The sequence below is a fragment of the Schistocerca gregaria genome, chromosome X, assembly GCF_023897955.1.
Source record: "Schistocerca gregaria isolate iqSchGreg1 chromosome X, iqSchGreg1.2, whole genome shotgun sequence".
NCBI classification, from domain to species: domain Eukaryota; kingdom Metazoa; phylum Arthropoda; class Insecta; order Orthoptera; family Acrididae; genus Schistocerca; species Schistocerca gregaria.
Window position 1 is genome coordinate 611,744,035 of NC_064931.1, and position 16,364 is coordinate 611,760,398.

At 40.3% G+C, this 16,364-nt stretch overlaps 1 protein-coding gene across 1 annotated transcript in view; it reads right to left on the reverse strand.

The window, feature by feature from the left end:
- The window catches only part of LOC126298627 (dual specificity protein phosphatase Mpk3), a 175,771-nt gene extending 160,759 nt beyond the window's left edge, over positions 1 to 15,012 (reverse strand). The window contains exon 1 of the mRNA XM_049990036.1: positions 14,220 to 15,012. Coding sequence (XP_049845993.1) covers positions 14,220 to 14,631 — 412 coding nt within the window. The 5' untranslated portion in view covers positions 14,632 to 15,012. The remainder of the gene's footprint in view (positions 1 to 14,219) is intronic.
- Between the last annotated feature and the right edge of the window lie 1,352 nt (positions 15,013 to 16,364).

A 16,364-nucleotide genomic window follows, 5' to 3' on the forward strand; every position in this document is an offset into this window, starting at 1 on the left:
TGTCTCCCTAAAATACCAAGTCAAGACAATTGTTTGTAAATAAAAACTGAACAGTCTTTTCATAGTTTCGAATAAGAGAATTTACTTTATTTCATCCTGAAATTATGTGACAATAAAATTCTTATCCAAAAGAAAGTCTGTGTGGAAGTGTTCTCTGCGCATTTCTCTGTGGAAAACCACGTCACTTGGTAGAATGAAACTTGCGCTCCACCCTCCAATCGCTGTTACATTTAATTTCAACAGCAGTCATTGCTCCACGAAATTGATTTTAAAATCGTTCCTACAAACGCAAGCAAGAATATCGATATATTCCATTGAGTTGGTGTGTCGAATATTGACAAAATAGTAACTGACATGTTCAGAACGTATTGACTATGGGGACATTGATCACAGGTCTTGCCCTATTTATCGGTCTCCATATAGCAGCACAAAAAGGTGTAGAAGGAAGCCGAAGAGCTAATTATTTGAACAAGATTCGACAAGAGAAGACCTGCCCAGTACAAATGAATGGCTCGTTATATTTGTTTATACTTACGCAAGATTTAGTGGCACGATACAAAAACGTAACTACTTGGTTTCTTTGACAATTTTCACTTAAATGCATGAGCAATCAACTGTATAGAAACTACGTAACCGATCCAAAAGTGTGAAATGTAAGTCTGCATTTCCCACGATAATTAGTGGGTCTACAATATTACGTCTAGTTGAGAACATTATTCAGCTTAGCTGTTTAAAATCCGTATTGAAGCACTATATTTGTCTTCATATAAAACTAGTGAATTTGATGTTCGTTCTCCTGGCATTTAAATCAATGAACCTAGAGAATGATAAAGCTCACAAATGCCAGCATAGGCTCCATGGTACTTGGTCATAACCGGTTGAAAATTTTCAACTGACTATTTTCAAGACAAGTTACGACGAGTTGAGTCCGATGACAACTTTGTGGGGCGCTCAACATCGTGGTCATGAGCGTGCACATAAGTTCCGATCTTTCCATTTCCAGTCTCGCCACTACCCGAATGACAACGAGGACAACACGGACACCAATTCCCGGGGCGGAGAAAATCTCTGACCCGGCCTTAAGTACGAGTAAGCGTGCCCAAACAGATGATTTCGAGGCCGCCGTCTTTCAACTAGTACCAAGAAATTTTCTCAGATTTATTTTCCTTCCCCTTCATATCTCTCAAAATTCAGAATGTATAAACAGAATATGCAGTACTGAAGCACACGATCATTTGTAACAACTAAGTTTCCTTCTGTGCACCAACTTACTATCCGCTATAACTCAGTACCGCAAATTCCTCGCAGCCTTTCCCGTGACAAAAATCTTTCTCCAACAAATTTAGTAGCGATGTTTCAAAAATAAACTACGAATAGAGAGGCGGGGGTACGGATTTTAGAATTTTTCTTCATCCCGAATAAGATTTCCTAATGAGTACTATGGGCACACAGTCTATAGCAAACAGTTTGATTCTACTGAACCATGTAACATTCAGGGCTATATATTTCTTAAAATCATAAGCGGGAAATTTAATGACCATGAAACACATGTTGCGTTCGTCGTAGGATCACAACCGTGTTTAACACTGGAACCTTTAGCTTTCCCGAAACAGATGAATTACAAACATCAATCAATCCCATGGTCAGCTCGTAGCAATTTTCTGCTCTCTCGAAGTACATTATCCGAAGGATTCCTCTGAACTACTCAAACCGTTTTGCACAAGTAATTCTTGTGCGGGGTGCCAAAATTAAGAGTCAGACTCGAATATTTCGAAAACTAAGATCGACAGATGAGTGTAACAAACGGCATACTTACTGTGAAAGCTGTAAGAATTTTACACAGAAGTTATGGTAAAGTTTCGAAATAGTTCAGAAAGGTGCTAACAGATGGATCTGTAATCGCTATATGTAGTGCCTTTAAATACTGCGCCGCAGTTCACAGCCGTTAGCTCCACCATTAAAACGGAGGAGGAGATTAGCGTACCAAAGGAAGAGGTTGAAATCATGTATCCCATTGGCAAAATGTGTTTCTGTTACTGGAACATCACTGGTTAGAACACAGTTTTACGACAACAAGGCAAAGTTTTCAAACACGATTTAACGAAAAAAGAAAAAGAAAAAAAAGACCGGAAGCGAACACCATCCGCATGCTATTCCCCGAATTCCAAAGGACAGGCAGAATGGCTTATGATCTAGCAGGAAATGTTGGTCCCAGGCAAAATGCAATTACTCCTGAGAATGTCGCTACGGTTTCTGGCACTGTTCCGCAAAATTTAAGAAAATCCATAAGAAGAATTGCAGCAGAGACTGGTTCGAAGCGTTCCAGCTAGAACAAAATACTGAGACAGAGCCTCCACATGTTACCACTCAAAATCCAATGCCTCCCGCGCGGAAATATTTAAGTGTTCGTTTTTACTGTGCGTTGTTCGAGAGTGGAACGGTTGAGAAGTAGCCCCTGGCTCAAATGTGATTAAATGAACCCTCTCCCACACACTAAACTGTGGATTGCACAGCAACCTTGTAGATGCAGAGTTGTGCGATAGAGGGCTGACTTCGCTAACCAGATTCTCACAATGATTGATAATGAAGGATTTGATGTTCGCTGCATCTGGTTCACAGATAATGTACACTTCCACCTGAATGGAGTCTTCCAGAAACGAAACTGACAATTATGGATTTCCCTATTTGAGTGGAGCGAAGCCAATATATTCTCCAAAAGTTCCTGTTTGGACAGCGGTATGCAGCAGCGGCACTACTGACCGTTTTTGCACACGAGAAACAATCGCTAGTAAACGTTAGGCCTCAGTTGCAATTTTGGGACAATTCGTTGCTACAGAACTAGCGCTGGAGGATCGACGAAGTACAGAGTGGTTCGTGTAAAATGGGGCCAGACCACATTGCACCATTTCCTTGATGAATACTTCGGGAACAGAGCAATTGCGTTGGACTATTGCAAATTTATTGGAGCAGGGACTGATTTCCCTCGACATTCGCCCGATCTCATTCCTTGCGAGTACTTTTTGTTGGGCTCATTTGAAGACATGTCTACCGGAACCATCCCACCACGCTGGACGAGCTTGAATTGGTGATCTCTCTGGCATATGCACCCATTTCCGATGAGACACTACACGATGTCTTGGCAAATTTCATTGTTCGTTTGCGCCACGTCCGTACCGTGAGTGATCGACATTCCAAAAAGACTGGTATGATTGCAAAGACTGCTTGCTGACGACGAGTTTAATTATAAATGCCGATACTGTACAGTTTGCACAACGCCATCTGTTAGGAGCTTTTGGAACTATTTCGAAGGTTCTGCATAACGTATGTATAAAATTCTTATAACTTCCACAATAAATATACATTTTGTTGTATCAGTCCTGTTCAAAGCAATCAGCCCAGTTTAAAGGGTATAATGAAAATCTTTAGTTGGGATGACGAACTGGAGAGTAACTCCAAGCCTCCCGAATACGGGCCCAGTGTCGATCACAACTCTACTTGGCTCAGTAACAAGGAAGACACGACCAAGCAGAAAGTTACGCTACTGGATACGGTTGTGATGTACATCGCATGCCCTCCAATCCTTCTTTATTAGGGGCTACAACGAGAGCACAATCCTGCATTTACTGCATCGCAAAGCTTTACCATGAGTTAAGATTATGTTACGAATCTATTCCAATCCGAGCAGCTATACAGGGTACCAACCACGGACGTTCCCCAGTGCTTTAACCAACAAAGGATCAAGAATCCTGCCAAACGAAAAGAACAGCATTGTGCTACAGTACTGCTTTATGGATGAGGAATAGGAGTTCACATTCCTAAGAACGAAAACGAGAACTATTCTCAATTCAGATGAAGTCTTTGGGCAGACCATATAGGCAGGCGCAAGGCGCATTGGATTTATAACGCCAAAGGATACAACCAAGCCTACTGGGCACATAAATCGTCTTGAGTACCGACGTTACACAGAAATTTGTGGTGTTTAAGATCATTTCTATTTTGTTTTTTGTGTGCACAACAGCGCTCAAACGGAGAATACGGATAACTAAATGGGTTAATTAACTTCATTTCTCAAAGTCACGAGATACTATGTACATGTCAGAGCACCAAAACGCATTAAGTCTTAATTTTCGCATCCACGATAAGACGTTACTTTGTGGTAAACTGTGCGCGTTTCTGAATTAAATGCTTCCCGAGAAAAAAATGCGGCCTTTCTCCCCACGCTGCAGCCGCTGCTAAGTTTTCTGATTAACTGTGTTTCATGTACTTCTCTACCTGATCTACTTATTTATCTGAAAATATGGTGGATGGAAGATATGTTAGATACTTAAGTCGAATCACGGTATTACAGCCTGAGCTCTGGTTCACTGGGAAAGGATAGAAAAGACGGGGCAGCGGCCTACCAAACGGATTTACGAAACTGGAAACCTGAATCACGATGCCTGGACAGCGATTTGAGACAAGCAACTCCTGAAAACGAATCTAGTATATCTGCTATCTTTGAGAGTTTAAATCAAAATATGAAGAAATTTCTCTGAGGCCAAACTAGCCCAAATATCTCTTCTTCAAACTTGTAGTTCCTTATTTTAGTTCACATGCTGTAAATATTGAAGCTTTCTACACTGCTTTGACTGATGACGTCATCAAAATAGTGGACATAAACCACTCGTCGAATCCAATACAGAGTGAAATACGCGTCATAAGGATTATAGTTATTCTCATGGCATGACATTTGTTGGCTTGAACATCTCAGCTCACAGCCAAACACGTCTTTCAACAATTCTTGGCCTACGCTATATAACAATCTCTCACTACATAGTTTCTCTCGTGGGGCAGCCAAAACTGTACAAGTCCACTTTGTAAATTAAAAAATCGCACAGTAGTTTGCCAAATCAGTTGTCTTTTATAGCATACGCTACTGGTTTCGGAAGAGGATAACCTTTGGTGGTTAAGCGATTATACATTTACACCAGATGGTGGAACTGGAATTGCTCCGGAAAAGGTGGTATATGCAACAGTAGGCTGTTGATTCAGCCACTATTGTGCCGTTTCCTCATTTTACAAACGACTATCACTGCAACCTACATTTAAAATAACAATTCACAAGCATTGACATTGTTCTATCTCTGCTTGCGAACGTATATTGCTACATCGACATTACGTCACATGTCAACACAGACGCCCGGTACCGGTAGATTGAATCCACCCTACTGCTGTGTTGGAGAGCGAGTGCTCATGTCGGCAAGGTAAATTGTGTTGTCCGTCGTGTCACATCATTGAGATACGAAGTCGCCAAATAGCTATGGATTACTGGAGCCATCGACCCAAACGTACCTCTGCTCGGCGCAAACGTAAAATTCGCATTAGTACAATACCACCGAAACTGGACATTCGAAACCTGATAGAGAGGAAAAAATCGCTTGGGTTGATGAATGGCGATACAAATCAATGCACTCTGGTGGCAAGGTCAGACAGAGTATGCCGAAAATCACGTGAGATGATGCTTCCCACATGAATCGTTCAGGGGTGATGTCTCTTACAAGAAAACGGCAGAGGAACACTGATTATGTGCAACTGTTTGTACGCATTCGGCGACCTGCAAGTGTTCGGCACACTAAACATGCAACGTATCTGAATTCTACGAGAATGGCTTAAGGAACAAAACTCATAGACGTTTGTGTGCGTCCTTAGTTCACTTTAGTCCTATTCAGCATATCTTAGGCGTCATCGACAGTAATATAATAATCGTGGACGGAGCGTTGCCCGTTGTCCTGAGATGAAAGCTGCAGTTGACCGCTCATAGTAGACCAGGACTGCCCCGCAACGTTTTCATCTCGTTGATGCGCTACCACAACGCGTCACCATCACTATTAGGACGAAAGTAAGAGTTGAAAGCAGTCAGGTACATATTAGTCACTCAGTTTCTAATGCGTCTAATGGTATCGAATCTTCAAGGCAAATTAACCGGCAGAGTGTGATTTGAAGAAAGACAGTTCTTGTAGCAAGTTTTTCGCTACTAACAAACGCGCGCGTGTATGTGTGTGTGTGTGTGTGGGGGGGGGGGGGGGGGGGGGGGGGGAGAGAGTTGCGTGGCGGCTCCCACAGGCTTCTGAGATGACCAAATACACAATGAAACCAGCACCTGCCAAGGGAAATCTCTGTTCTATGGGGACTAGAAGTGCTTACAGGGCGTATTCAGGTACTAACTGAACTAACCACGCAATTCTTTCTGAAAGGATCACTCCTCACACAGTAGTACTGTCACATCTCCCTCACAGGATGATGATCCTCGGGAAAAAAGTACCACTTCTGGCAGTTTCTGATACATTTAAGAGGGGGAAAGGTTCAGTAGAACTAATTGTAAACACACGACAAGCACAATGTCGCTTTTTTTCCGTAACATTTTTAAATACAACGCTGAAAACATCTCTAAATAAGATGCGACCCTTAAGTTGTCTGCAAAAGGTGACAAATAAAGGTGGGAGAAACTTTAAATACACCTTCGTAAGGATGAACGTAACCGATCATGATAGCTGCTAACACCATGCAGCTGCTCGCACGCACAAGGTAACCGACAACTTGATAGATAGCTTTGCGGGGAACAAATATGAATGGGCTGCTCGCCAAGCCGCACTGCATACAGCATGCTGACTCAGTGTTTGCATCCCTTTTGACGGGAAATGCTCTAGGAGTGACAACGACCGGCTAGCAAATGACGGTATTGACTGAATACATCAGGGCTCTGCTGCACGTAATTAAGCTTGTGAACTGGTCGTGTTTATCCCCGGATCTGGTACTTCGTAACACGACCATGTGCAACACCCAACTACTTGTGTACTCTCAACTTGCCCACAGAGTTGTCAAAATAAACAATGATACTGACCGTAGAAACCGAGCTGCGGCTAGAACTTCTTATTTAGGGAGAATAAACCGGTTAAGTTCAACATATGAAGATGGGTTAGTACTGTTCGAAGAGGTATTTAAAAAACATTAAATGTTATACAGTAGGGTTATTACAAGTTCGATGAAGAATAAATGAAGACGTAAGAAGTCGAGGTCTGTGATGTAAGTCCACCACCGGACTATCTGCCTGACTGTAGCCGCTCTATCCTCTGCGGCATTAGCAGGGGTAGGGTGGGGGAGGAGGGGGGGAGGGAGGAGGGGGAGGGTTACGTGCTCCGGCCTCCTTTTACCCCCTAGGAAGATTTCGGTACCCATTTTGACAGCAAGCTGAGTGGACCTGGGGCCGTCAGGAAAGGAGTGAAACGAGGAAAAATCCCGACCCTACCCGGGATCGACTGCGGGACCTCCAGGGCGATGTCTAGCCTTTACCCTCTAGATCATCACGGCAGACAAAACGGACTTAAAATCTGGATATTGCTTGATTACTGTGGAAGAAAGCGGGGAAGAAACTTTACTAATATTATTTCAGATTTGAAGGAACCTCAGAATATCAAGATCTAGCCTCAAAATAAACAAAACCTGTTTGCAAATCTAATAAAGTCTCTGCAAAACCAAGAATTTTTAGCATATTGGAGCCCCATCAGCAACTGTGATAGACTAGTATACTGAAAAATCCGCGCAACTGAGGCGGATTTTTCAGTATACTATTTCTCTGCAAATTCATGCTCACCTTAAGGTGAGGAGCTAAAACACCTCTAATACAAGACGCTGATATTACGCCATATTTCACAAGATCGCAACTGGAGATTTCAGTTGGAACTAGGACATAAGATGCTGAATTAAACAAAACTATCCAGAACCGCCTTTGAGAGGATGTCAGAAGATATAAGACGAAACCAAAACTTGCATTGGGTAGACACCACATTTACATCAGTTAAGACACTAGAAGTCATAGAAAAATTTAAAGAAAAGTACTTGCGTAATTCTTTGAATGCTTGTACATAGTTCTAGACAGAAAACAGAAACACAGATAGTTATTAATAGTAACAACATAGCATGAGGTGTATAAAGGCATTTGAGGTATCCAGGAAGGACAGATATTGTCTGTGGAGAAGAAGGAAAAAAAAAAAGGTTAATGCTGCAATTGTTTTACTTTGCATGTAACAAGGCAAACAAGATGTAAAATAGTATAGGCTTCCCAAGCTGCTCCTCATAAGGAAAAAGACATTCTCTGAAAGTATCAACATTGGTTTTAAATCATGCAAAGTAAAAAACATGCTTTACAAGTTATTATAGCAGAAAATAAGAATTGTAAGTCATGGAAGACATTTCAGAATGTATTAGTGAATATGAATTACTACTTTGCCTGTGATTCATGGATTTTAACAAAGCTTTTGACTCATTTTCAACACATTCTGTACCAACAGCTCCTGAAAAACAAGAAATGATGCAACCTATGTATCTATACTGTTAACTATGAATGTCACTGCTTCTATTAGACAATGAGATTAGCAGGAGAGCTAAACGAGGTGTCAACAGCAAATGAAGAGCTTGTTGGAGAAAGTTTGAAATAGGCCTGAGAAACAATAATAAGGAAACAAAAGTAACAATCAACACCCTGCAAATAAAACTCCACAAATTAAAGACAAAATCACAGAACCAGTTGAAGGGGTTTTGAAGAAATTCATACCACCATGTGCTCCTATTAGTGAATCGTGCAGTATTGATAAATAGTTTCGGAAAGAAGTACCATTTGCAAGTCAATGTAAAAAACCCATTATAATAACAGCTCCTTGGTAGTATAGGTTAACACACACACACACACACACACACACACACACACACACACACACACATCGAAGTTAACAATTATCTTGGTCCATAAACATTACACCAAAATCTGTACTGCAATTGTATGTTCTTCACATCACATAAAAAGACAAGCCTGTCATAGTTGTAAGGCACACATCAATACCTTACAATTGTAACAGACCGATATTGCTATGTGATGTGGAGGACATGTGACAGCAGTACAGGTTTCGATGTAAATTTTCTTGGCCAAGATAGCTGCTAACTTGGGTATGACCTTTCATGTGTTAACCTATTCTACAAAGAGGTCTTGGTTATAATGTATTTTTACATCAACTTGAATATGGTACTTTCTACCAAAACCATTTGCCAATTAATTATTCACTAAAAGTAGCTTATGGTAGTAATACGAATTTCTTGAAATGTTTTAGAGTTGTGGAGCAAATTTCACAAAAATGTTTTCAGCAGCTTTTGCAATTACAGCAATTTAAGACAAATATGCAGCCAAAAAAAGAAATAAAGGAAAGAGTAAAGTGTGTCTCAGTACATTGTGTAAACCAAACAAAGCTTTCAAAGCTAAGCTTCCAAAGTGTCTGAAAATCAAAGTTCGCAATCAGTTTGTATTACTAATATTGATTTATGGTGGAAAGGCTTTTTAATAAGGAAACTATTCAAAACAGAGTGGTCAGTGAAAAAGAGAGAGATGGCTGGTTGGTTGGTTGATTTGGAGAGAAGGGACCAAACAGTGAGGTCATTGGTCCCATTGGATTATGGAAGGGTGGGGAAGGAAGTTGGCCGTGCCCTTTCAAAGGTACCATCTCGGCATTTGCCTGAAGTGATTTAGGAAAATCACGGGAAACCTAAATCAGGATGGTCAGATGCTGGTTTGAACCATCATCCTCCTGAATGCAAGTCCAGCATGCTAACCACTGTGCCATCTAGCACGGTGAAAGGGAGAGATGTATTTCCATAATTAGCAGAAAGAGGAAAATAAGCAAGGGTTTCTTGGAACAGGATGAAGTGGAAGACATAATTATTGCTGTAAAGAAGATTAAATAGAGGTGAGTAAGCTATATAGCCAGGGATATGAATGGTAGTGGAACCAAGGAAATACCTCTTCGAAAGTCTGGAGGTGGCATATTATCCAGAAGCACTTATCGAACAGCTGCCTACGGTAAATGGAAAATAATTTTCTATGAACATGGTCCACAGTAGCCAATTTCTCATAGAAGTCCACACGACCTGTGACTGAAAATCGACAATTACAAAGAGCATAGAGTCACTTAAGGATATAAATGAAAAACAGGGTATACTTTCAACACAGAATAAGTGACGGACTAACTGTGGTATTTAAATACTACATGTGTGTGTGGTATCTGTTCTGTCCGACAAGGTGCAAGGATGACTGCTATGGTATAATCAGTGTGGACACAGGGTCCAAAACTCTTGCGGGAAATGCTGTGGGCAAATGAGGTAAAGGGACAGGGATGCTACTTAGTAGTGTGCGACAAGTTGAGAATTTGTGTTGGACAGAAAGCGTGTGCTGATAGCCAAAGCAGTTAAGGCAACTGCCCAGGTAAAGTGGGAAATCCGGGTTTGAGTCCCAGTCCAACACAAATTTTTAAGTTTTGCTATTGAATTATTTCAATCATTCATTATGGGTGACGTCAGTATCTCCCTCGAAATACCATACATCGACAACACAACAGAAAGCTTAGACCATTGGTTACATCACGTGCTGATGGTGATCACTGGCTGGTTGAAACTGGTACCCCCATTTGGAAATGTTATTGTTAACACAGGCAAATAAAAAGATTTTGATGATAACTGGCCCTACATTAGTAAGTGCTGTGCCAATTATCAGCTAGCAGCTTTACTGAAGTCTCTAAATGCTTCAATTCATTTGTTGTATTTTTACAGTATCCCACTTCCTGCACCTTGCTTTCTCTATTACACATCTTTTGACACACCAGCAGCTTTCTTTCTACCAGTCCATCTATGGGGAGACCATACAGAATCCACATGTACTTTGACACCACCCAAATTAATCTACTAACACTTGCCACAGTTATTTATTTAATGAAGATGAATATTGTTTAACAGGGTAAGGGAACAAGTAATGTCGCATCACAAAGTAAAAATTAAAAAAGTAAATGCTCCTGGAAGTGACTCAAAATTGTCATTTCAGACAGATGCCACAACTGATACAATGTTCAATAATATTTTTTTTTTATTAATCATACAAAATGGAGATCTGACAGCAGTGACATTCAGTTATAAGAATGTGGGAAGCACTGTGTCACGAAGAGAGAGTTGCATTGGCAAGATAGGTGACAAATATAGAACATACTGACTGACATCGAAATGAAACATACACGAAGTCTATTCTCACCACTTACATCATACATTAACATTTCAGTTACAGCAGTAGAAGAAGTAGGCAAAAAGTTGGTTGATTGGTGTTTAGGGAGCTCAACTTAAAGGACATTAGCCCCATACAAATTTCTTATAGGCACAGAAGTATGAAACCAGGCAACATGAATGTATGATGGAGGAGACTAAGAGATGGAAATATGAAGACTCTACGTCAGTGCATTTTGTGAGCAGTACTCAACTTGTTACTCTCCCTCAGCAGATCACACTGGGAGAAGTGTCGTGCAGAGGGGGCAGGTGAGGACGAGGTAGACAAATGTACCTCCTCTTAATGACAAACATGGAGCTAATAAACAGTCTGCTAAATAAAAAAAATAAAAAAGAAAGAAAGAAATTTCAAGTACAAAAACATGGAATGAACACCATGATTTCATGAACCCTCATGTTGCGTGTGAAGCCGCTTGTGTAAGTATGACACAAAAACCTATAATGGTAATATTCACAAAGATATAAAGATTCAATCACTCATACAAAACAGTTTCAACATTCAGTGTGATTACTCATCGAGTAAATCCAACAAGCCAAATTGTATGAAGTATCACACATTCAGCGTGAAACAAAAGACCATAGCACATATTTACATTCATCAAAGTGCATCGCATGGAATGTGCTTAATGGCCAAAAGCCAATCATCTAAAATTCAGGCATATTACAAATGTAATATGGTGATTACCAATAAATAGAACAATATAACTCATCAGCCTCATCCAGGAGAACATGGAAAACATAATCCTCCCAGAGATCTCAGGGAAATGAAACTGTAGTTCTTCATCCAGAATCACTACATCTGTTGTACACAGTAGTTAGGTGTTCAGTTCAAGCCACACTATGTAGTGCCTAACAGTTTCTGCCCTGTATTAACACTGACTGTTGCTGGGATTCTTGTGTTTGAGAGTCAGCAGCTGTCAGTGTTACCAGCTATCACAGTTCAACTATCATCAAGATATATGACAGACTGCACTACACTGGCCTCTCATTGTTTTACAAAGAAACATTAGTTTTCAAAAAGTAAACTGACAAACATGACTAACATTGCTCAGAAATAGTTTTCGAAGAGATGCCCATAGAAAACTTATAATGCTAAGGACACACAAAAGCAGCATGTTGTACATTGTTACTAATATTATGATGATGTGGCAATGGAGTTGATAACAGAATCCTGTAAGAGCACAACAAAACAGTTGCTGCTTACAACAAAATCTTAAAAATATAGGATTGTCATAACACAAACAAAACAGTATATTCCAATACTTATAATTTCATGAAGGGAGGGCAAAGTTACACATTACAAGTTTCAGCAAAGCATAATGAAAGTGCAGTCAGCTATATTTGATTACACTTTAATTACTGTTGTTAGATGAATAATAAAATATCAAAATATGAGGTAGAAAAGATAGTTTAAGTGTCAAACTGGGGAACAGACCGCTTAAAACAATGATTTACATCACAAAGCTCACAGAATCTAGGAAAGTGTGTAGCCTATAACCAAACGATGCAACACAGTGTGACAAAAATGTAAACAAAACCAACTATATAAAAAAAGACCCACAACTCTGCAGGACATCTTATACACTTCCACTATTGGGAAAGCGTTCCATTGCTGAATGGCTGCTGAAAGAGTAGGCTATCTGTAATGAACTCCTGAAAATCTACTTTGTATGTGGATCAATTTTTGCGTAACATGCTGTGTTCTACCCCAACACATAATTTTCAGTGCAGTCACAAATATAGATTTGTTTTAGTGTACACAGATGAAATCAAATCACATGATAAATTATGAGGACAATGGAAGTTACTGTGATTTCCATTTGAATTATCTCAGTGGAATAAATAATGAGTAACATCTGAATAGGGTCTACAGATAATTATACTTTTTTCTCATAGAAAACATAGAAGTATAAGATCTTAAAATTATACTAGAAAAATTTCCATCAATATCAAATTTAGCTGCATACAATGTCTGTATCGGATAAAAATACAACATTGTGCTACTTCATTCTGCTGCTTCCATCAATTGAAGGGATGTGACTAGTGAACTTGCAACATACAAGAGGTACTGATGTAATCACCTTCACAATGAAATAAACATTTGAGTAGTCAGACATAGCTGTGAACAAAAGTACACAACGAAAAACATCAAGATTAGATGAATAACTGAATATCTGAGTGTAGAGTACACAAGCATTTCTATTATAGAAAGAAAGAAAAATCATCTTTGTTTTCCCACATAAGAAAGTGAAAAATGAAACCAAACTGTTATTGTGTTTACAAACATTTATGTTTTGCTTGTTAGTTGCTAAACATGACTGGAAAATTAGGAGAATAGGGTTCCTGTCCCAAAAGATTTTACACTTTATTTTTTAAGCTGATCATATAAACATCTAAGTATAAACTAACAACTTTAATTCACCTTCATTCTCTTGGAGGCTGAACATGCATACTGTTTACAACATTTACCTTGTTGATTTCTCTGTATCCAGACTGATACATGCGTCACACCCATCCCCCACCCAGACACACATTTTTTATGAGAAAAAAAAATGCCCGCAGGTATGCCAAACCGAATGACATTATTGGGCTATTTCAGTGTAAACACAAGGGATGCTGAACTCACTAAATAGTGCGTTGCACAGGAAAACAGGTAGTATTGTGAGAAAACATACACAATGTCACGGCTATATTTCTGTCATCGTGTATCAAATACATATGCTACGTTATTTAAATAAGTAAACAGTACACAAATTAAGACTTTTGACACATATCGTTTTTGCAACAGTATTTTGAAAACTTCACAGATCAAATTAGTAATGGCCCTCAGCAGTGAAATGAAACTAAGTTAAACGAGTCCCAAAAACTAGTACAGTACTTCAAAGCTTCATAACACATCGTGTACAAACAAGCGTGCACATTCTTTCCTGTTAAACACTTTGACGGGCAAAGTCTTTAAAACCAGAAACAAAGAACTAACCGTGCCCAGCACAGCCGCCTCCTCCTCCTCCTCCCCACCCTTGATGAATACAAGTGAGGCAGTTATGTGTTAATTGGACAAACAAAGAAACAAATAGTATATTACTCACCTTCCAAGCATACGACTTGGCAGCCATCTTGTGTCAAACGTTTAGCAAGTACATGTAGAGTATCACTTGCTGTAAAAGTGGCTTGTTGGCTTCTCTGCTGCTGTTCTGTGACTACGAAATCGCCATACAAAACAAATAAATTCTCTTTATAGGCGCTAGCAATTTTCGCTTTTAAATCACGGCATTTAATCGTTGATAACAAATCAATTTTACCCGCCGCCAATCTCCTTAACATTATACTAGGAATACTGAAATTTAGAGCATGCCTTATATGAGATTCGCCGTATTCGTTTGAACTGCGGCAATCTAATATTACAAGCCGAGATGGATCTGACCGGAGTTCTTGTAGCAGCCACTCCTTACTAACACACAGCTCCATAACAGTTACACGATCGCTATCTTCCGAAGGCATATCATAAACAAACGCTGCCGTACTGTCACTATACACACAACACGCACCGTACAGCCGCGATCGACGGGCCTCGAATTGCTTGTCCCTTGCCTCTCCGCTCGGAAGCTGCCTCTCAACTGACGCAGCGAACTCTACACGCTCCCTGCCGACATCCTGCACCGCAGCCACATCTCATCTGCGCTCTGTAGCTTCTGTGCTCTCATATTCTTCTCACCTACGCGTTTGGAAGATTCCAATAACTGTTCCCACCTTTACATTCATTTCGTAGCAGCACCCCACCTTTACACCCCCGTTCATATTGCCCTTTATACGCCGGTGCTCTAAGGTCACGTGGATGCAGCGGTTCAGCCAATGAGAGCGTGTTACGTCACTTCATTGACTGAGATCCATAGGATATGATTGTACGCTGCACTTGTGGTGGGGAGGTGGCTGTGGAAGGGATGGAGGGGAAAGAGGGGAACGCAGATGAACCAAGAGCGTGGGAGGCGCGGCGCAGCGCGGCGCGGTGCGGTGCGGCGCGGCGCGCCGCTGGATTAGTGAATGGGAGTTGTTACATAGCAATTCTTTGGCAGTCAAGAAAGTATACTAATAAAAATGTCTTTAAAACAAAAGTCTTTAGTGAAGCAGTAGAATGTTCATCTCTTAGGTATAAATAGTAGGCAGCTCTTGTGTTTCAGACCAAGGTGGTGCAGTGGTTAACGCACTGGATTCGCAGTCGGTAGGAGCGGTGTTCGAATCTCATTCTGCTATATCGATTAAGATTTTCTGGGTTTCCTTAAATCCTTTCGAAGGAACTAAGTTAGTACCTTTTCCTAGTTTGATGCTGTGTTCCGTCTTAACGACCTCGTGATGGACAGGACCTTTCCTTTCACTGTTTACCGCAGTTCAACAGAGAAGAAGTTTTATATTTTTCCTTTTTTTGTGGATTCTGTGTAGGTTTAGACATGAGCTTCGAGTCTGCCTTTGTTCCGGTTTTTATATCTAAAACTGATTTTCAAAACCTGTAATAACCAAACAGAGGCTCTTCGAGAGGTCACGAATGTTGAAAAAGAAGATAGATGGTTTTGCTTCAAGCTGACTATAGCTGTTATGGCCCATTCCAGTTTTAACTAGGCACATTTTGTAATGTCTTAGCAATGTCCAGTGACTTTAATTCCGAAGATGAAGGAACCACTTTGTGGCATTCGCTTCAGAACTGTTCCAGAGATTCGACAGGCAGTAGACCGCTCCATTCGCACAGTCAACAGAACAGGCTCTGCTAACGATATACTACGCCTTCCACATCGCTGGCAACGGGTTCTACACAACGCTCGTGACTACTTTGAAGGACAGTAACAGGTGCAAACATGTAACTCAATTGTATTGGTTGCCAATAAATAGTTGCCACTATTTAAGTTCAAACTCTCGTATGAAGAAATTTTAGATTGCTTCAGATACGGATTTTCCAACGTGCCCGGATCCCCTTACATTCTTGCCACAAGATTTGGAACTCGATGGGTTATTTATTCTCACTAAACTATGACATTATTAGTTATTCTTCGTTTTCCGAATGGTTAAGGTTACAATGTCTCCTTGGCATCTTAGACTGACATAACTTCGTATTCTGCCAAAATGTCGCAAGTATTTCAGTATACATATCATAATTCTGCAATCAATAGGTTAACACAGTGCCAGAAATTATAGGCCTTTGATCTTTAGTATTTCTCCTAAAGGAAAAGGAGATATTGGTACAT